Consider the following 21,863-nt stretch of genomic DNA (forward strand, 5'->3'; position numbering starts at 1 on the left):
ACCAGCCTGCCGGGCATGCAAAAGCCTAGTGCAACACCCCCTTCAAGGAAAGAAGGACTGGCAACAGTGGCTGGAAGCTCTCTTCCATCTGCATTCTTCTTCCTGGCCCCTTACAAGTGTCTGTGATGGTCCTTGAGATGTTCCAGTTCAGCTCTGTCTTCTTGCAGCTGGAGGCACATGTCCTGGCCTCTCTTGCCACCCCAGAGAACTCTTAGAATGCCACACATTAAGTTCTATAAGTGTGTTCTTGGGCCCAGGGTGACTGACTATTCAAGGTTGGTGCATCCTTGTCGAGACCCGGCTTGTCTCAGCTCTAACCCATGACAGCCATGAGGTTCTACCTGAGTAGGGGTGTGTGAACCTGGAAGCTTCTTGGAACGCAACCTCGATAAAGACCAAACACAGGCTTCTTGTCATCTTTAGAGAGCTCTCAGTTCCATGTTTTGGAACTAGAGCTATTTTTTTATTAGTCATCTTTTCTGGTGTCCCTTAACCATCCTGCTAGCACCACGAGGCAACCATTTCTCCTTTTTTCCCTCGCTGTTCTCTCCTGCTCTGGCATTCTTGCCCACTTTGTTCCTCACCTTCTCAGCTCCTACTTACTCCCAGAACCACCCTCGGCCCAGGTGAGGGCCTATTCAGATGCTTAGGAACATACAGATGCAAATAAGAGGCATATTACCCTCAGGCCAGGTAAACAGTTATAGCCTGGTGTTAATTAACAATACAATGGCGACTCGGAGCTCCCTGGCGCCACCCCTGTTTATATGGCCAGGGCCTGGAATGCAGAATATTCCATAACATATTCGGTCCCCCACATATCCTGTTAATTTGTTTTTCATATTCTTTTCCAATACATTTTTTTTTTGAGACAGGGTCTTACTTTGTAGCAACTGGCTGTCTTGGAACCTGATATGTAGACCAAGATGGCCTTAAACTCATAAAGATCCTGTACCTCCTGAGTGCCAAGATTAGGCCATGTCTGGCCTAATACTTTTTTAATTGCTTAGTTTGTAAGCCTCTGCTTACAGGCAGGACATATAAAGTTTCTATTAGATGCATGGGGGCCTCTTGCCTCTGAGGACCTCACAGTCCTCAGTCAGGATAAGGAAAATATATTGTGAAAGTTTAGTGTCAACATGCAGTTCTGGGAACTAGAAGAAACCATTCTGAGAGAGGTAACCCAGTCACAAAAAGACAAACATGGTATGTACTCACTCATATATGGATTTTAGAAATAGAGCAAAGGATTACCAGCCTACAATCCACACTGCCAGAGAAACTAGGAAACAGAGAGGATCCTAAGAGAGACATACATGGTCCCCTGGAGAAGAGGGAAAGGACAAGATCTCCTGAGCAAATTGGGAGCATGGGGGGAGGGGAGATGGAGCTAGGAGAATGAGAAGGGGAGAATAGGAGGGGACAGGAGGACCTAAGGGAGCAGGAAGGTTGAGTCAGGGGAAGAATAGAGGAGAGCAAGATAAGAGATACCATAATAGAGGGAGCCGTTATAGGTTTAAAGAGAAATCAGGCATTAGGGAAATGTGCAGAAATCTACAAGGATGACACCAACTAACCATCTAAGCAACCATCTAATGTCAGTGAGGAGACCTCAGAAATCTATGGGGCCCCATAAGTAGATCAGTACTTATCCCTAGCATAGGAATGGACTTTGGGAGCCCATTCCACATAGAGTACTGTCACAGCCTAGACACATGGGGGAGGGCCTAGGCCCTATCTGGAAGGATATGACAGACTCTGAATATCCCCCTATGGAAGACCTCACCCTCCCTGGGAGCAGAAAGGGTATGGGATAGGTAGGGCTTTAGTTGGGGGGCAGGAGAGAAGGGGAGGGAGAGGGAACTGGGATTGACATGTAAAATAATCTCGTTTCTAATTTAAATAAAAAATGGAGAAAAACATTCAGCTCTGGACTTGACAGTAGATTTCAGAGTGGGTGGGGAAGACAGAAAGAAGGATGAACAGGGGAGAAGGAAAAGGGGTTCACAAATGCCCATCTTGTCTGTGTCGCCTTGAAGGCTGGCATTGATGATGGGGCTATGCAAACTATCTATTCCTGGATCTGGATCACAGGTGCTGGCCGAACCACCACCATGCCTCTGGCTAGAGATCTATTGCATCCTTCCTTGGAAGAGGAAAAGAAAAAAACATAAAAACGTAAGAAGAAACGGTTGGTTCGGAGCCCAAATTCTTACTTCATGGATGTGAAATGTCCAGGTTGCTACAAGATTACTACAGTTTTCAGCCATGCTCAGACAGTGGTTCTTTGTGTAGGTTGTTCAACAGTGCTGTGCCAGTCCACAGGAGGAAAATCCAGGCTCACAGAAGGCTGTTCATTTAGAAGAAAGCAACACTAATCATCTATACATGTTCCTGAGTTTGTGTTTTTCACAGAAAGCCTTATCAAGTTCACTGACTCTACCAAGACTATGTAACTATGTTTGATTTATAAAGTATACAACAATGATCTCCTATTTTGGTGTCAGATTTTCAATAAAGTTTTAATTATGAAAAAAATTATCTATTCCTGAGTCCAGTGTAGTAAAGACCTGGACCCAGAGAGCACTGGTCCACTGCCCACCCCGACCCCTGCCCCCACCCCCTTCCACAGAGCAAGGTGACTCAGGCCAATTAGTTAACATCCTTGAGACTTGTTTTCCTCATCTGTAGAAGAACAATAGTAATTCTCCTGTCAGATGGGCTTGTTGTAAAAACAAAGTATGACAGTTTACAGCAAGTTCAGAGTAGAGAACTAAACTCATGGAGGGGTCCAGACATGCTTACCTCAGGCTGAGAGTCAAAGGCAGTGGGATCAAACCCTTTAATCTGACAAAGTGAAGAGTGGGTCCCTGAAGCATGGGCTTTCAAGAGTGTTGTACCAGTTACTTTTGCATTACTGTACCCAAAATATGTGACAGAAACATTAAGTGACAGAAGGATACATTTTGGCTCATGATTTTAGGGGATTTTGGTCCATTATGGAGGGAAAGACATGCCAATATTCATGGTGGTGTCAATGGAAATGAAGATTTGTAGCAGAGGCTTCTCACATCATCATGGACCAGAAAGTACAAAAGGAACCAGAGACTATCCAGAGACTATCACCATGAAAGGTCCTTCCCTATATATTATATTGTAATATAATATACATATGTATATGGGATTTATTGGAATGACTTACAGGCTTCAGTCCAGCTAATCTAACAATGTAGCTGGATTTTTCTTGGACAGCCAGCCCCAAATCATGACAAGAAGACTTATATTAATTATGAATGCTCGGTCTTAGCTTAGGCTTGTTTGTAGCTGGCTTTTTTTTTTTTAAACTTAAATCAACCCCTTTCTATTAATCTATGTGCTGCCCTGAGGCTCATTTACCTCATCTAGGTACTGTCCATCCTGCTTTCCTACTTCCTCCGTGTCTGTCTGGCCGTTGGCTAGCTGACTGGCTCCCCTTTTCTCTCTTCCTATCAGCCCCTCTTATCCTTTCTTTGCCTAACTATTGGCCATTCAGCTTTTTATTAAACCAATCAGGTGCCTTAGGCAGGCAAGGTAAAACAGTAATACATCTTTACATAAACAAATGCAGCATAAACAAAAGTAACACATCTTTACATAGTTAAACAAATATTCTATTCCACAATAGCTGACTCTGAACAGAAAATCCAACAATCCAGTAGTGCTCAGTCCATAAGGCCAGATGTCTCTGCTGGTCTTCAGCATATGCTAGAATCCTGAAGAAGTAGACTCGAATGCCAGTGAATGAATGATGTGCTAGCAAGGTGAGGACAAGCAGGCAAAGAGCAAAAGCTTCCTTTTCCATGTCCCTATATAGGCTGCCAGCAGAAGGTGTGGCCAAGATTAAAAGTGTGTCTTCCCACCTCAATATCTGGATCAAAGCCTCAGAAGTCCAGGCTAGAAGTGGGTTAACTCACTTCATACAAGAAGCAAAAATAATCTCTAACAGGTGTGTCCTCCATTTCTGGATTGTAGTCCGTTCCAGATGTAGTCAAGCTGACAACCAAGAATAGCCGTCACAGCTAAGCACCACTTTTTGAAGTTCCGTGACCTCCTATGATCTCACCACCAGCTGGTGAGCTTGTGGTGGGAATTTCAGACATGAATAGCAGGGGCTGAGATCCTTGTCTTGCATTTCCCAGCTGAACCCCTCCCTTCTGTGAGAACTTGGAGATCAAAGACAATGGGATCAGAAGGAAAATTTCTCTGAGGTGTGATGCGGGCGTTCTGTGAATCCCATCTTTCCTCCCAAGACCTCAAACCCCTACTACTTGCCACTCTAAGCATGCATAAGCATGGCAACAAAGGATATATCTCTGCCACCATGACTGATGAGTAGCTTCTATGTGACTTTGGGAGCTAGGAGGTCACTGTGGACTGGCCTGACAAATGTTATACTTGACTGATAACTCTGTTTCAGAAGAGAGAGAATCCTCTAAGAATCAAACAGGGACTGTGAGATACATCCCGGAGTTGTCTTAGACACTGTCCAAGGGGTAGGAGTTTCTAAGAGGAGAGACTTGCACCATGAAGGAGCTGGCATACGCCCCTACCATGCACAGGTGCTACCAGAGGACACCGATCAACAAGACTAAATGCTCTCACCCTCATCTCTCACAGTGAAACTGCAGGGTAGAAGGATCACGAAATGGAGGAGAGGGTGGGGAAGGCTAAAGACCTCCAGGTCAGCTTTAGATACCCAAATGCACCTGACCTGAAAAGGGTGAAAGTGGTGACTTCCAACCCAGATGGACACTTGGGTGGACACAATGATTATTGAACTGTGGATGTTGAATTCACCTGTTATTTGAAAGCCAGCAAGTCCATGAGGTGTGCCAGAGCTTTCCTTCAGGGACAAGGTATTCTTACCAACATGCCATCCTGTCGATACTAAGGTTTCAAATAGTTGCTGTAAGCTGGAACAGCTTCCTGTCTCTAGCTACCTGTTGAATCCAGGCTCCTTCCTTCACCCAGAAGATGGTCAGTGGTCTCTCTTATCATCCTCCCCCTTTTTGAGGTATAATTGGCAAATGAATTTGTGTAAGCTTAAAGCACTCAGTATGGTGAATGGGTACCTATACATCATCAAGTGACAACTATGATCAGATTAATTAGCAAATCCATCATTTCTGGTACCATATTCATTTTGTTGGTGTGCACCCTTAATATGAACTCTCATCTTAAAAACTGAAAATATCACTATCGGTAATCACCTTGCCGATCATTCCATTCTCAGCCCTTTCTTTCCATTGACCCAGAGTGCCTCATCCTTGCCTCACAAGCCTCTGAGCCACATGGTGCATTCTCTTTTGACCCAGGCTCTACTGCTTACCTTTGGTAGGGAAAGAAGTGTACACATCTCATTCCAGGATGATATATGATAGTACCTGACAAGAGTTTTGTTGCTTTGGGACAACAACATTCCTTTAATTTTAGACATAGATGTGTGTAATGATATAGACATATACATATAGACATATTACACTACAACCTAGTGTTTGGTTATTTTAAAATCACAGAGCAGGATGAAGAGATGACTCAGAGTTAAGAGCACTGGCTGCTCTTCCAGAGATCCTGAGGTCAATTCCCAGCAATCACATGGTAGCTCACAACCATCTATAATGAGACCTGATGCCCTCTTCTGGTGTTCAGGCACACATGCAGGCAGAAAACTGTATACATAATAAATAAATCTTTAAAAAATTCTTTAAAAATGTATAGACTCATCAGTAATGAAGACTACCCGTTTTGAAAGTTTTGGCAACTATGTCAGCACACATACTGCCTACCACAATCAAGATTTGCTCCCAATTTCCATCACCCCTAATGTATCCTTCTCTTTTCGACCCTTCTGCCCCTCTCAGGCCACAATTCAGCTTTGTCCAAAGTCTGGTAGCCCCTGATGACCTTCTCACCACTATTGATGTAATTGCATCTCCTAGACCAGTAGTTCTCAACTTTCCTAATGCTATGACTGTTTAATACAGTGCCTCGTGTTGTGCTGACTCCCATAAAATTACTTTCATTGATGCTTCATAACTGTAATTTTGCTACTGTTATGAATCTGTGTTTTCTAATGGTGTCAAAGGGGTCATGACCACAGGTTGAGAACCACTGTCCTAGATATTCACAGACACGGAATTATACTCTACAGTCCATATATAATTGAGGACAATCTGGACACATTGCTGCATGGCCTTTCTGGTCCTAGTCCCATTGGCTCAGAATCATGTGCCTCCTCTCTGGTCACATTTCTGACACACTGGTCTCTGCTTTTCTGTCAGTGCCTGATTTATTTTCTAATATATGAAAATGCCATGAGCTTTCTCCATATGGACATTTCTGATTTCCTTTGGGTTTTGGATACAAATTGTTTCTAAACTGCACAGGAAGATGGATGCAGATCGGAGTGGCTCTTCAGCAACCTTTATGAGGGGTTGTATGTATCTTTTCCTGCACCCTTATTTACAGTTGTCTTTCATGGTCTTCTGGGACCTTACTGTCTATAAGCCTTTAGTCTAGCAAGGGTGTTCAACCTTTTGACATTGCAATGTGATGTCATCTGTGAATGTACTGGGTACATTCATGTCTGTCTTGGGATGCATGTAGTTCACAAATGGCCCTGGGCATACACACCTGCCAGAGACTGGGTCAACTCAGCTTCTCACATTCTGGTCTCCCTGAGATTCTGAGCAAGCCAAAGAAGGAAAGTATCAAGACTACTCCAGAAATGACTCCAGCTCATGAGTTCCAGAACATTCCCCTCAAAAAGAAGCATACAGCACATAGAAATGGATTAGCAGGGGTCCTCTCTTCCCATCCCTAACCACGTGTAAGTTGCCAGTTCTGGCCTTTCTCAAGTGTCAGCCCTAGGGGACTCTGCAGTGGTCCAGAGGCAGCTCTTTCTTTAGTCAGCAGACACATGAAAGCCACTACTCCCCTGTGCACTTGTCTTCCTCTGTTCTGGTCCAGTTAAATCCAAGTGCTGTGCCACCAGCAATGCCTTTTGTTCAATGACATCTTGGTAACGAGCACTGTAACCTGGTGGAATACACACATGGGAATTCAGTAGCTCTTCATTACCCATCACACACACACACACACACACACACACACACACACACACACACACACACCCTCACAGAGTCACACATCCAGTTGTTAAGATCCTAGTCACCATATAAACACTTGTCCTAAACTCCGATGGGCAGGTTCTCTTACCTGGAAATTTTGGAATTGGGATAGAGAAGGGCTAGTCTGTGGTTTTGTCAAGAAGCATGGTATGGGTATGCTAACAGGCAGAGCAAGGTGGTGGGGGAGGAGGAAATGGCCTTTTAAATGCAGTTATAGAATGGTGGTAAATGCAGAATGGGGGAGGGGTTACACAAGCAAGAGATTGAGAAGGGAGGGGTAGGGTAGATTTCCAGGTTTTGTTCTGTGACACTTCTCTAAACTTAGTGAATGTCTCGCTTTAGTTTCCAGGGTTGGAGAAGCTTCTGGTTGACCTATAGAAAATGAACTCTGATAAGATGCAGCCTGCTATCAGGAGATAAAGCTGCATATGACCTCACAGCTGGCCAGGCAGGAGTATGGGGACAGCAGGATTTCACCTAGTAGGGATGGAAGATGTCCACCAGTGACATGCAGCTGGGAGTAGCTGGTGCAATGGTGTCAGCTGAGTTTTAGAACTTAGGGTATTATGCTTCTGAGACCAAGAAGTCAGGTTTTGCTAGAGGCCCCCTGGGGCTCTGGCAAGGTGCACAAGAGAGATTCCCCAGTCTGAGGCTGACAGGCTAAAGTGGATGAGAAAATCAGGCCGGTTATGCAAGCCTGCTCCTGATGCCCCTCCTGCTGGAGGTATAGGATGAAGGGACCACTCAGAGTCTGTTCTGGAAGTTAATCACAGGACCGGCTGAGCTGCGGCAGTGACGCCCTGCAGCAACCTACATCGAGAACTAAATTTGGCATACCACTTATGAAACAGTGAGGTTCTGGCAATTGGAACAAGGACATAGGGGCAGGGGAGCTGGGGAACCCTGTACCTTCCCAGGTGCTCTCCAGTTCATCTTTGGTGCTGGGTGAGGGTGGGATACCTCCTGCTACCCAGCCAAGAAGCAAGCTTCAAGACTCTGCTTGGGACTCTCCACATCATTAACAAGATTGGCATGGGATTTCTGCACTGCTGTCCCAGGGCAAAATGCATTATGCAGACATGGATCCAGACCTCCAGTTTCTGTCAAAAAACCGAGACCAGTAAACACAGTTTAAACAAATGTGGAGAGAAACCTTTCAGCTAAGGTGGCCTCCCTAAGTTAAATCAATGGATTGTCAATTAAGATTTTTCTAGGCATTGTGCTCTGAGAAAAAGTTAGCCTGGAGAACAGGATTTTTTTTTTTTTTTTTGACTCATATCTCATATCAAAGTCTAGAAGATAGGCTGAGGCCCATGGGCAAAATGCAGGTTCAAGCCTGGAGGCTGCCCGCTCCCCTCAGTAGGCTATTTCGAACACAGCCAATTACTCTCCAGTGTACTCCCAGGATGGCTGGGAGAACTCTGGACAAGGAGAAACCCTTGCATTAAACCTGAATTATTCTGCTGGCTAACCAAGGAAACAGTCCCAGGTAGAGCAGGATTCATCAGCATGCATTTGGCTCTGTCAAGTGCTGGGCTTGACATAGTTTGCATTTCCAGTAGGAACAGCCTATGTGATACTGGCTTGAGGTTCTTGTGTGTCATCCCTGTAGCTATGCCAAGACCTTTCCCCACTGTTCTGCAGCAGATAGGCCTCAGGTGGTGGGCCAGGCGGGAGGAAGAGGGGTGTTACTTGTGATTACCTCTCCTGGTGGCATGAATGAGAAACGCCCAATTCCTGTAGCCTTGGGTGCTTGAACATTTGGGTCCCAGTTGGTGCCTCAGGAGGTCTAGGAGTTGTCTTGTTTGCAAAAAACATGTCCCTGGGGGAAGCCTTTGAGAGTTTCAAGTTTGCCTTTTCTGTTTTTATGGTTGTGGTTCAAGATGTGTGCCTTAACTTCTTGCTCCTGCTGCCATGCCTGGTGCTTGCTGCCATGATTCCCCAACATGATGGACTCGTACCCTTCTGCAATCATAAGTCTAAATAAGTTCACTCTTCCATAAGTTGCTTTGGCTGTGGCGTTTTATCACAGCCACAGAAAAGCAGCCAACACTCCTCCTCAGTGGGAGCTGGTGAAGGAATTGTGCAGGTGAGTCTGTACAGGTAGCTAGATATACCACCAGGGTAAGATGTGGATTCCTGACATGGGCGGGGCTGGTTGATTTGTTTTGCCTGAATTTAAATGGGATCCAAGAGATAGTGGATTTCACTCTGTGGTCCAACACTGAGGACATCTGTGTCACAGCAGCTAAGGATGGATGTTCTCTCTTAGGCAGCAGAGAGGATGACAGGCAGAAAGAAGAAAGAGTGGCAGCAACTTGGGGTGGGGTGGAGGGAGAGAGAGGAGAGGGAGGAAGATCCATTATTTCTCTCCTGCCCTCCCTCCTCCCCTCCCTCCCTCCTTCCTTGAAATAGGCTCTCATATAGCCCCAAGCTGGCTTTAAACACCCTATGTAAAAAAAGAATTCTTTTCTTTTTTCAAATTTATTTATTTGTATTTTATGTACATTGGTGTTTTGCCTGCATCTCTGTCTATGTGGGGGTGTTGGATCCCCTGGAACATGAGTTACAGACAGTTGTGAGCTGCCATGTGGGTGATGGGAATTGAACTGGGGTCCTCTGGAAGAGTAGCTATGCTCTTAACCGCTGAGCCATCTCTCCAGGCCTTGACTTTGAAGTTATGCTTCTCCTGCCTCCACTTCCTACAGGCTGGCCGGGATGGCAGGTCTATACCACCAACATGCCTGATGTATGCAGTGCTCAGAACGGCACCCAGAACCTCACGAATGTTCAACCCACTGAGCCACTTCCCAGCTCCCGCCTGATTTCTGGAGTGGATCCCTCTGCTGGTTCTATGGAATGGCCATGACTCCTTCCCTTCCCTTCCCTTCCCTTCCCTTCCCTTCCCTTCCCTTCCCTTCCCTTCCCTTCCCTTCCCTTTCCTCTTCTTTTCCTTTTTTTCTCTTTAGTAACTTTTTTGCAGAGAAAGTTCAGAAAGACCCACATCCCCTGCACACATTCCCAATGACTACATCGTAGGTTTCCGCAGCACAATGTCAACACCAGGAAACGGACTGACATTGGCCTCAGCTGTTCGTGCAGTTCTTGCCGTTTTACCATCTGTGTTGGCTTTCACAACAATCAACCCCATCTAGATGCAAGGTTATTGGATTCCATGAAGATTTATTTTCCTACCAATACCATTCCTAATCCCTGCTAACTGCCAATCTCCTTTCCATCTCTGCAACCTTGTCATCTTGTGACTAACTTAAAAATGGAGTCATGCAGTTTGTGACCTTTTGAGATTGCTTTTTTCCTCTCACTCAGAGTCATTCCCCAAAGATCCATTCAAGCTGAATCAATACTGATAGTCTATTCATTTTTATTGCTGGGTAGTATTCCATGGGATGACTACCCCACAGTTTGCTTAATCATTCACCTGCTGGAAGATACCTTATTTCCACTTTGAGGCTATTACAAGGAAAACTTCCAAGCATATTTTTGCAAGATATAAAAGTATTCAATGTCATACTTTTCAAGCATACCACTTTCCATCCTCTAGGAATAATGTCCAAGAGTGCAATTGCTTGGACCTCTGGCTAATGTATGTTTATTTAAGAAACAACCAAACTGTTTTTGAAGTAGTTTTTACCATTTTACTTTTCCACCAGCAGTGTCTAAAGATGTCTACTCTTTCTCTGTTCTTACCCGAATTTGGCATTTTTAAACCTTAGTTTATTTATGTGTTCATTTATTATTGTTTGTAGTTGTTTTGCTTTGAGACAGAGTCTCTCTACTTAGCCATGTCAGCCTCAAACTCAATATCTTTCTGTCTTAGCCTCCTGAATGCTGGGATTGCAGACATGTACCACAGTGTTCATCAACTTTGGCTGTTTTAATAACAGTTTATAATGAGGAGTTGGAGAGACTGCACCACAGTCAAGAACATTTGCTATTTTTACATCGGATCCTAGTTTTCACAACTGTCTACAACTCCATAACCAGGTGATCCAACAGCTTCCTCTAGCCTCCAAGGACACCTGCATGCACACATTCAGACACCACACACACACACACACACACACACACACACACACACACACACACACACGTACACACTGAAAGATAAAATAAATCTGTTTGGGAGAATCTAGATGTGGCCTTGATGGAGGAAGTGTGTCGCTAATGGAAGGAGAACCTGAGGTTTCAAAGTCTCAAGCCATTCAGTTCACTTTCTGCTTCCGTGGCCACAATGCCCTGCCACGATGGACTCTTATTCTTCTGGAACCATAAACCCAAGTAAAATCTTTCTTCTGTAAGTTGGTCATGGTGTCTTTTTAAAAATAATTTTTTTGAGTTTCATTTTACATTCCAAACTCAGTTCTCCTTCTCACCCCTCCTCCCACCCCCTTGTCTCCCCTCCAGCCCATCCCCATCACCCCATCCACTCCTCCTCACAGGTAAGTGCTCCCATGAGGAATCAACAAAATCTGGCACATTAAGTTGGGGTAGGACAAGCCCCTCTCCCATGGTCACGGTATCTTATATAGCAACAGAGAGGTAATTAATACACCAGTAGTCTGTATATTTTCAATATATATATATATAATATATATATATATATATATATATATATATATCCTCATAGTTTCTGTCCATTTTGTAGTTGGATTGTGTGTTTAACAATAAAATATTTTACTGTTGAATTTTCACAAACATGTGTATGTGTGTTTTGCACAGGTTTGAAATGAGTTTCCATTTCTCTTAAGCCTGATATTCACAGTTCACCTGCTCTGCTTGCAAGGACAATCCCAAGAGCTGACACCAACTGAGGCCATGCTTTGTGCTAGGTGCTGTTCTCCGTGACTCCCAGGTCTTAGCTTCCTTGAAAAGAGCAGTCTTTAAAAACACAATCTGCTTTTGTTCTAAACACAAACTGTTCTGACTTAGTTTACAAATCCAACAGTCCGCATAAATTGGCGGATTCTGTCACCCAGCAAGGCTTAAAGGAGAAGGAGCTGAGTTTATTTGTGTTTTTGCTGGCTGAAATAGGATTTAAAGTGTCACAAGGGCACATGAGTCAGAGAAGATACTCTTCCAGTGAGACAAAAGTTCACATTTAACAATGACATCATACGCACATGTTGTTATTCACACTGAGACCTCACTGACAACATTCAGTTCCACAAAGTCTGCATAAAGAAACCCTGAGACCTTAGCCTCCCTGTAGGCAAAGGAGGACAAGCGCCACCAGCTATTGCATGGGTGCAAGCCAAGTGAACACAAGGTTATCTATCAGGTTTATTGAATTCTCTTGTCAGACTAAGATCCTATTTCCTGACTGTTGAAAGAGGTCCAAGTTTCCATGAGGCTCCAGAGATCGACTATCCCATGGGTGTTCAGCAGAACTACCCCAGATACACGTAGAAGTCACTGGCCACTCTTCGTCTACAACAAGGGTTGTGAGTCAGCTCACCGACAGGCACCTGCTATGGGATTCCTGCTTAGAAATAAATGACCTAGGTCTCCATGACGAAGTCCCAAAGCAGGTGGAGACCTGAGGGCTGTGTGTCCTTGTCATGTACAATCTGAGCTATGACAAGTGGCACTGTAGAGACCAGGGTGCAGATCTGTGTATCTTGGGCCCCACAACCTTTGCCTGAGGTCCAGCTGCTGCAGCTGGAGCATCGGTTGCTAGCTCCTTGACTCACCCTGAAGCTGACTTGGCAGGTACAGTGACAGCCTCTTGTGACCTGCCTTTCTCAGCTGAACAGTGTGAGAAGCAGTCTCCGCCCAGCCTTCACCTTCCCCAGCCTCAATCTCACCCTGCTAACCTCCTAGCTCTGATTCTGATGATATCTTTTGTGGCCCTGGCCTTCTTTGGACTTGATGTTGGGCATATTTTCCTACAATAACTGAGCCTTTCCTTGCTTATCATTCTATATCAGCTTGGGGAAGCCATCCACTGGGACTCCTGGCATACCTTCCTATTCTTTCTAACACTGTTTTCCTAGTCTGTGTACCTCAAAATTCAGATTGAAGCCTTACCTCTTAACACATGCACTGTTTGAAGAATCTTTGTTATAAATGGTGTGGGTAATCCCCTACAGAGTGACTGTGACTGTGTGTGTGTGTGTGTGTGTGTGTGTGTGTGTGTGTGTGTGTGTGTATTCATCATAGCCTGTCACTGTAGGAATAGTTAGATAATTCTAGAAATGGAGCAACCCTCCTCTCATTTCCCTTCTCCACTCCTGTTCTTTGCCTTGGGTAGTGATGTCCTGTCTCTTTTCCTCCTACCCTTCCCCCACTCCGCCCTCCCTCACAGGCAGGGTGACACAGACCATCTTCCCCCTTTCAGTAGCAGCAGATCAGCAGCTATCTGATTGGCTGCCATTGTCATGGCAACCCACTCTCTTTGCTCCCCCTCCTTCCCTTTCTAGAGCTAGCCAATCTGTGTATGGAGGTCCAGACTCCTCAGACTGGGGATGGGGGAGAGGGGAGAGGGCAGACTGTAGCCACAAGGCCACATTTGGGGGTTCGCTTAAATTTGGACCCCAATCTGATATGCTAAGAGACACCTCTGAGTCTGTGCTATAAACTGGGGGAGTCCATGTGACATGTGGCAATGCTTATTGAATTTCAGTCGGGATGGCATCCTTCCCTGCACTGCTGAGGACAATGCCTGAAAGCACAGTCAGATGTGTTCTGAAACCCAAAGGCAGGTAGACCCCAGTCTCAGCCACTCCCAAGCAGCATAAAGTTGGCCTCTCCTGATGGAAAGCCAGGGATTTGGAGATCTGTGTCCACAAGGGACCCTTGAAAAACAACACAGGGTGCTGAGCCCAGAGAAACCAACCCGTGTATGTTGGCTGTGGGGGACGGAGGGGGGGCAGGTGAGGGGTGAATGATAGGGCCAGAGTCTCTGCTTAGTCTCCAGGACAGTCCATACAGTGAGCACATGACACGTGTGCTGCATGCTGCAGGCATCACTTTATTCACCAATGCTATTGCTTTTAGAAACTCATTTCAAAACTGGGTGTGGCAGTGCATTTGTTTAATACCAACATTCGTGAAGAGGAGGGAGAGTCAGGTACATCTCTATGAGTTCGAGGCCAGCCTGGTCTACATAGTGATTTCCAGGCCAGTTAAGGCTACATAACAAGACTGTGTCTCAAACAACAAGTAAAAAGAACAACAACAACAACAAAAATCCTCCTCCAGGTCTGAGCTGAATTCAAGGTAATTTGTGTGTTCTCACAGTCTCTGGGGTAGCAGAGGAGGAGGGGGATCCGCAATGCCCATCAACATTGGACAAACCTTCCCTAAAATGGGTGAGCCTCAAAGACATTAAAACATGTGAATGAAGGAAGTCTGCCACGGGGGGCAGATGTCGTATGATTCGCTCACACTGGGCACACAGGACAGGCAGTTTTATTGAGCTGCGAAGGAGACAGAGGGAGGGGAAGGTGGATTTATGGCTGAAGGTTCTGGATGAAGTTAGGAAGGATGAAAGGGCTCTGAAGATGGGTGGTGGCTGTCTTCACACAGCACGGTGGCTGTATAATGCCAATGAACTGTCCCCTTGTTAAGTAGTTAAAAGAGTAAATTTTACAACAAAATATTACACCCTCCTAAGGGAGTGAAGCGAGGCTAGGTGTGTGAGGACGAGAAGGCATGGCAAGAGGCTTCAGAGGGAGAGGCACTTGGAGGGAGTGTCTTGTTCCACAGGGTGCTTGTCTTTCCCATTGTGCCTGCTGTCTGCAGCTGACAGGCAACGTGTGAACAGCTGATGAGTCTGTAAAAAGGGTCCCCTCAGTCCCCGAGGAAAGCCACCGTCAGTGACCCATCGATGCCCTCCAGTAATCCACCACATTTAGGAAAGTCCCTGGTGTAATGATCTCCAGTTTAATTTCCTACCTGTGGCTCCCTCTGGTTGGCCCAGGCTGGCTGAGTGGGCTGTGAGGACACAGTAGTGCTAGGTAGATTCTGCAGAAGAGACAGAGCACCATGTTTTTGAGGGAGGCCAGAGGGAAACCCAGCTCTCCCGGGACACCTGTGAGGCTGGAGTCCTCACCAGCTCCTGGACCCGGGATTTCTGCAGCCTTTTCCTGCCATCTAAACCATCCTTCATGGGTGTCAGCTCTGATGGAACTGGGAACAGGCACCAAGTTCTTAGGGGGCTATTTTTAGGGTTCATCTGTTCTTCCTATTGCTCCTCTAGATTCCATATTCTCCCTCCTCCAGATCTGAAGAGCTAAAGATTCTTCAAGTCATTCATCCTTTCCCTAGCTCGAAAGCTGTGCCGGCACCCCCACCTCGCGGTACCACACCCTCTCTCTTGCCTCCTGGCCATGCTCACCCCTCTCTGCTTCCCTAGCCCCACAGGCAACGGGGAAAGCAGTCTCTTTGTCTGACATCATTTTCCACTCCCCAGCCTGCTAAGAGTTACTCACTCAGGCAATCCCTGCTCCACCAGAGGAGACTGTCCAATTGCCAAGCAACCCACCGTTAGCCAATCAGGGAGCTTGGAGGTGATGTCATGGAGAGAGCCCAGCAGCGGTGCTGATGTTGAGAGAAGCCCAGGGTACCACTAATTGCGGGAGTGAGAAGAGAACAGCTCTCTGGAAATCGGACTGCAGGTAAGTAGAACTCACGGATAATCGGAGGGGTTTTCAAACAAAAGACAGAAACAAAACAGTAGCCAGAGAGGGGGAGAAACGAAGGGTTTGATGTCTATTGTATTGCCTTTGATTTCACTCAGTCGATTAAACTTTGTCAAATGCTGGGGGGAAGCAGGGTGAGGTAAAACGATGGTGCTTGAAGAGGGGTGAGGGTGGGCTCTGGGCATCATTTTTGTTCAGGATGAGTGGGACATGTCGGAGGGTCAAGTTGAGTTATTTCTGCATAAAAGATGTTCTGCTTTTAAGAGAAGAAGGTTTGTTGGAGCTCAGCTTCCTCGGGGGCTGTTCTCACTGGAGACCCATTCTAGCTAAGAATCTCTGCTTTTGACAATTTTATCTGTTCTTTTTGTTGTTGTTCTTGTTTTTGGACATTGTCTTTTCTTTCTCCTTTAGCTCTGTGTAGTCTTACTTTTTCTCTCTCCGCCTTAACCATACAGTGAGATCATCCCCTCTTGCTTGCCCCGCCCCACCCTGAGGTCAACCCAATTCTAACTGGCTCCGCAACTGGCTCTAAGGCAGAGGATGCAAGCTTGTAGGTCTGCCACACCCAGGTTCCCTGATCCTTGACCAGTCACAGTTAGCCCCCTTTACACTCAGCCCACCACCCCAGGTAGGAGTGTTAGCATCTTTTTTCTCCTCTTTTTCCTCATCCAGGGATCCAGAGCTCTGATGTCCAGCAGATAGCTGTGTTCCCACGTGGTAGTGCTGTCTTTGTTTTATTTCTCCCAGAAACATAGTTAGGTGTCTAGAAGCCTCATTGTCCTCAAACTGGACAGTTTTGGGAGATACCTTAGAGCATGGGTCAGACAACCTTTGGTCTCCTGTCTGAAGACCTGAGGCAGGGATATCCTATGTCCCAATGCCAAGAGCACAGCAGATGGGATGACCTGGCAATGACCTGCTCGAGTTCTGAGGGGTGAAGGGTACAGATGGAATGTGATGGAATCTGTCTCCCCTAAGGCTGGGGCCCCTCCGGGAGGAGAGTTCTCCCTCAGGTGGGTGCTTGGGAGATGAGATCATGCACCAGATGTGGAAATAATGATAGCAGCGGAGGGAAGCAAAGGCAGAGGGGATGGGTCAATGCACAGCCAGAAGGCAGCCACCACCTCCCAGTCCCCTGCCCTGGCCCCCAGCCCACCTTACTCCTTGCCTTGTGGATAGAATTGTGTCCTTGGTCCTTTCCCAAGCTGCTCAGATCCCTCTACCTGGTCCCAGACTTTTTCTTTTCCCCAGCTCCACCCAGTCACATCTGGAACAACTGGGAAGTGACTTGGGAGCTTTACCTGCTAAGAAGGTCCATCACAGAGCCTGGCTGCATTGTGGAAAGTGAGATCCCCATCACGATGGCATCCGGGAAAGCTGGGGGAAGCTGGATGACCCCCAGGAGAGAGATATTGGACATCTCTGTATTACTATGGTGGTTAATCCAACTAGGGTTGTTGAGCTGCAGGCTGAAACCTAACTAGTGGATAACGAAATCAATTTTGTAGAATGGAACTGGTATTTGAAAAATAAAATTGGACAGGACAGCGTAGGAAAAAAGACAGAACACACCTCACATAATGGCCAGTGCTTCCTGCACCTTTTTAGTTCTATATTTTTAGCTAGGTGTATATTTGTGTATATATGTGTATGCTCTATTCAAGTACCCATTTATGTTCCTGTCTTAGCATTTGCATGCTGGATCATGACTTAAAAGCCAGCTTTTGTTGTGGATTCCAGTCAACAAATAGTTGAGAATCATTGGGTTAAGTGACATGTGATTGTCTCTTCTAGCTCCAAGCTGGCACATTTATGGAAAATTCACTAGGCTGAACATTCATTTTTTTCAGTTTAAAAATTTTAAATGTAGTACAATGTAATCATCATGAAAATGACTCTCTTCATTATTTTAATTGGACAATGTTGCCCATGCAGTGCTCAGGAATCTTTTCATCCTGCAGATTTGAAACAGCGCACCTGTTAAATATCCACTCCTCATCACCATTGCCCCTGATCAGCAACCCTCACTCACTTTCCACCTTGAATGTGGCTCTGCCAGGTGCTTCCTAGCAATGAACCACACATTATTTTCTGGCCTATTTTACTTGGTATGCTGTTCTCCCGTCTCATCCATGTTGTGACTGTGTGCCCCTGCTCCCAGGTACCACTTAAGTGACCCAAAGTTACAATGAAGTCTCAGTCTTGTTTAACCAGAAAGGATGTTTATTCAGGGACATGCCATGCTCCAAAGGATTCCTAAAACTAAAGAAGTTTGACCGCATAGCGCGCACACACGCAGTGTTGAACAGATATACCACAATTGCCTCTCTATTCACGGTTTTGCCTTCCTTTGTCTCAGCTATCTAAGATCCATTGCATCCAAAAATATTAAATGGGGATTGCGGGGGGTGGGGGCGGGAAGCAATTCAGGAGTTTAAAGTAACTTTTACCAATATAATGTTATTATTTTTGCATTTATAATTGCTGTTGTTGGTCTTTAATTGTGCCTTCTGTATAGAGTCTACTTTATTCTAAGTATATATGTGTAGAAGTGGAGTGTTGTGTACAGAGAATTCATCATTGTGGTTCTAGACATCCTAGGAACCTCTTGGGATGTATCTTCCACAGATAAGGAAGGGAACTGGCAAGTGTGTCTTCTACTTTGGTTTGGATGTGTGATGAGTATTTAGATTTCATTTTGGCAATAAAGGAAGGAAGGAAGGAAGGAAGGAGAGAGAGAGAGAGAGAGAGAGAGAGAGAGAGAGAGAGAGAGAGAGGAGGTATCTGAGGTCTGAGAGGCATACTGCCTGTCCTCTCTTGACTATCCCTGCAAACCTCATCTGCTTTGTAGGAGGGAACTGGATTGGTTGATGCTTAAGCAAGAGGGAAGGAGATGCAGGGATGTGGCCCAGTGGTAGAGCGCTGTCAACCATGCACAAGGTCCTAGGTTTAGTTGTTATGTTTAAAATAAAACAAAGCTCAGCACTGAAGACTGGGAAACAGATGCAGAGAAGGGATGATCTCTGCACCAAGCCAACCATAGAGAGAGAAGGGAAAACCCAAATCTACCTGTGTTCTTGATTTTGAACACCTGGATACTGAATGATCAAGATCATCACCAAAGAAAACCTTATTTTATTTCCCCCCTGAAACACAGAGATCCTGTCTTTGTGTCCCACTTGGCTAGGACTTGAAGAGCAGTCCCCAGACAGATAATCCCCAGAGACTCAGCACTCTGTTCCACACCGTTCTGTGCCAGGTCCTTCCTCATAGAATCTGTCACACATCAGGCCATCACATTCAGGCTTCTGTCCCTTCAGGTCTGCCCATTTTTTCTGCCCACCCCATCCCCCACTGTTCATGTTGCCAGACAGTAGGACACTGTGGGAGGGGACATCTGTAATGGATGGAAGAGATGACTGGATTTGACTCTATTGGATGAGGAGGCTAAGGAGGCAATGTGCGTGTGTAGGGTAGGGTGGGTGGAATGTAGAGTAGAGTGGGAGGGACACATGTGTGTGGGTGCATGCAAATATCTCTATGGCTTCCTTATTCCTTCTTCCTGTTGGGACTAGAATGTAAAAGTCCAAATGCAAACAAACAAACAAACAAACAAACAAACAAAACCCCACCACCAACAAAAACCACCAAAAAACCAGAAAACTAAATGCGTTTTTAAAAATGGCAGGGAAGGGTATTTTCTTGTTTGTTTGTTCCCCAGATGGCCAACTTGTAGATGGGTGTCTGGTATCTGTATTGCAAGATTCAGGGAGGGTTAAATGGTTACCACTATGTAATAAACTTAGGGTGGGAGTGGGGAAAGAAAACCCTAGCGGGAAAAGTTAATAGGATTAAGTGGTGGATAACAAGGAGTGATTGATTCTCTGTTCCTGACATGTAATGTTAATGTTGTGTGGCACTGTGTATAAAGGGTTGTATATAGATACACACTGGGAAATGTGTAGTACACCATGCATGCTATTAAACATCTACAATGCTGCTGTTAGGAACGAGGTCATGAGTGTTGCTCCATGAACAGAATCTTGCAAGCACCCTTGACTCCGGGGCCTTATCTTGTGTCTGGGCCACACACCCAGCATTCCAGCTAGCATGCCTGAATGGAAGCTCCTGCCCTGAACTTGACTTCTGGCAGCCATTCCTCTGCATGTATTGAACTGGGAATAAAAATAGCCCAAGATGTCCCTTCACAGTGCATTATTTGGGGCTGTAGGTTTTCCGGTTGTGGTTCCCCATCTCCATCTTGCCTCTCAGCATGGCTGTTAGAGCTCCAAGGCCTTTGCATACTCGGGTTTCCAGGGTTCTTCTGTTAGCAGGGCAAATGTCCTAGAAATACATCTGACATCTGCTGTGCACTCTCTAGGAGTTCTTGACCATGAGCCTGGCATCACGTCCTGCTGGAGCCCTGGGAAGCACTCAATGGGTGATTCAACAGTGACATTCCCCAAAGCCAACCACTCATACCAAGCTTTGTCTACGAGGTCCTCTCTATATGTCCTACCTGTCCAGGATGCTCTCACCCCTTCTCCCTAAGGATACAGGGTCTGCATGGCTGGGTCAGAGGCCAGCAGAGCCCCAGCAGAACTCCCAGAGGCCCTGCTGCTCAGTTTCCCTCCAGCACCTAACTATCTGTGGCCATTCCAGTACCTAACAAAAGGCTTGGCACAGCACTCAGTATTCAATAAATACCGTGGAAAGAATGAAAACCACATTCATGAAAAAGTAAATTATCTCCTTTTGATTTTTAAATACAAATAAAGCGTGCACTGCCAATCAGAGCCTTGGGACAGCAGGAAATAAGCAAGGCTATTCCTCGGTGGGAACATGATTTCAGCCAAAAGTGAAGCTGTGTGACACCTAAGTCTCCAGGGCAGCACATGGTATCAGGACATAGAATACTGTCAGCCCGGAACCGCCTCTTTCTGCACTCTTGTGGTTAGAGGAGCTAGGCTAGAATTCATTACACCCACACCCACGAAGTTGCCATCTTGAATCTGCGCCAGAATCCCTATATTTGTCTTCTAGAACCCTTGCCAGAGACAGCTCTATTTAAACCACTTGGACACGCATTAACTGCTGATCCCTCGGAAACAGTCCATGTGGGTTTCTAAACAGCCCAGCAGCAATAGCTGGGCATTTCTCACAGTGACTAAGTTCTTGTTCACTCTGCCCACTGTGTGGGCAGTTCAAGACACTCCAGGGTTAGACATATACAGGGTAAGTAAGTGGTCACATCTCTCTGGAACACTCAGCATACTGCTGTGGTTCCAGGTCACTAACTGATCTCAGAAAGCCTAGAGCCTTGGGCCTGCCACAATATCCTCCAACTGCATCCCTTCTAGGAACCCATTTCTATATGGAGGGGAGCTCTGCACACCCCAGTATGGGCTGTTGTCCCATTCAACAAGGCAAAAGGGACCCAGGTCAAAGGGGAAAGGCTTACACTCTGGAAACCAGGACTTTACATTCTGGTTCTTCCTCTACCAACAGCTCACTGTGTAACCTCAGGATCCCTTGTCCCCAGGGAGCACAGGATTGACATCTTGGGCAGAGCAGTATCTTGGGCTGACCTGGCTTCTTCTCACCAAACATGTCAGTCCTCGTCTAGCTGTTACTGGCAGGTTTCCTATGCTCCTCATGAGGAGCTATCAGCCCTATGATTGTCTACCTGGTTTCTGATATCATGTGAAAGGCTCCACCTTCCCAATTTAGCTATCTTCTCTCTCTCTTCTAGCTAAGAAGGTTCCTCTCCAATCCACAACCTCCACTCTGCCTCTTCACCATCAACCACACCCACCTAATTTGCTTTGTTTGCTGTGTCTGATTATGTTCTCGGTTGCCTGGTTCCTTGGGTGTGTTGTGATATCACTCACAGATTTATTTTATTAAATATGCTAGTGTTTTAATCCAGCAACAGCAAAGTGCGATGCTTTGTGTTTCCATACACAGCCACTTAGATACTGGCATTGTGCGAAGATCAGTTTATAATTGGGAGAGCAGCACTGGGTGTGAC

General features: G+C 45.9%; 1 protein-coding gene across 1 annotated transcript; it reads left to right on the forward strand.

Moving 5' to 3' along the window:
• The first annotated feature begins 2,045 nt into the window (after positions 1-2,045).
• On the forward strand, positions 2,046-2,531 carry LOC100758571 (40S ribosomal protein S27-like). The gene is given in 1 exon segment (XM_027390034.2): positions 2,046-2,531. A coding segment is annotated over 1 exon segment (318 nt). The 5' UTR covers positions 2,046-2,060; the 3' UTR covers positions 2,379-2,531.
• The last annotated feature ends 19,332 nt before the right edge of the window (positions 2,532-21,863 follow it).

The sequence above is a fragment of the Cricetulus griseus genome, assembly GCF_003668045.3.
Source record: "Cricetulus griseus strain 17A/GY chromosome 1 unlocalized genomic scaffold, alternate assembly CriGri-PICRH-1.0 chr1_1, whole genome shotgun sequence".
Classification (NCBI taxonomy): domain Eukaryota; kingdom Metazoa; phylum Chordata; class Mammalia; order Rodentia; family Cricetidae; genus Cricetulus; species Cricetulus griseus.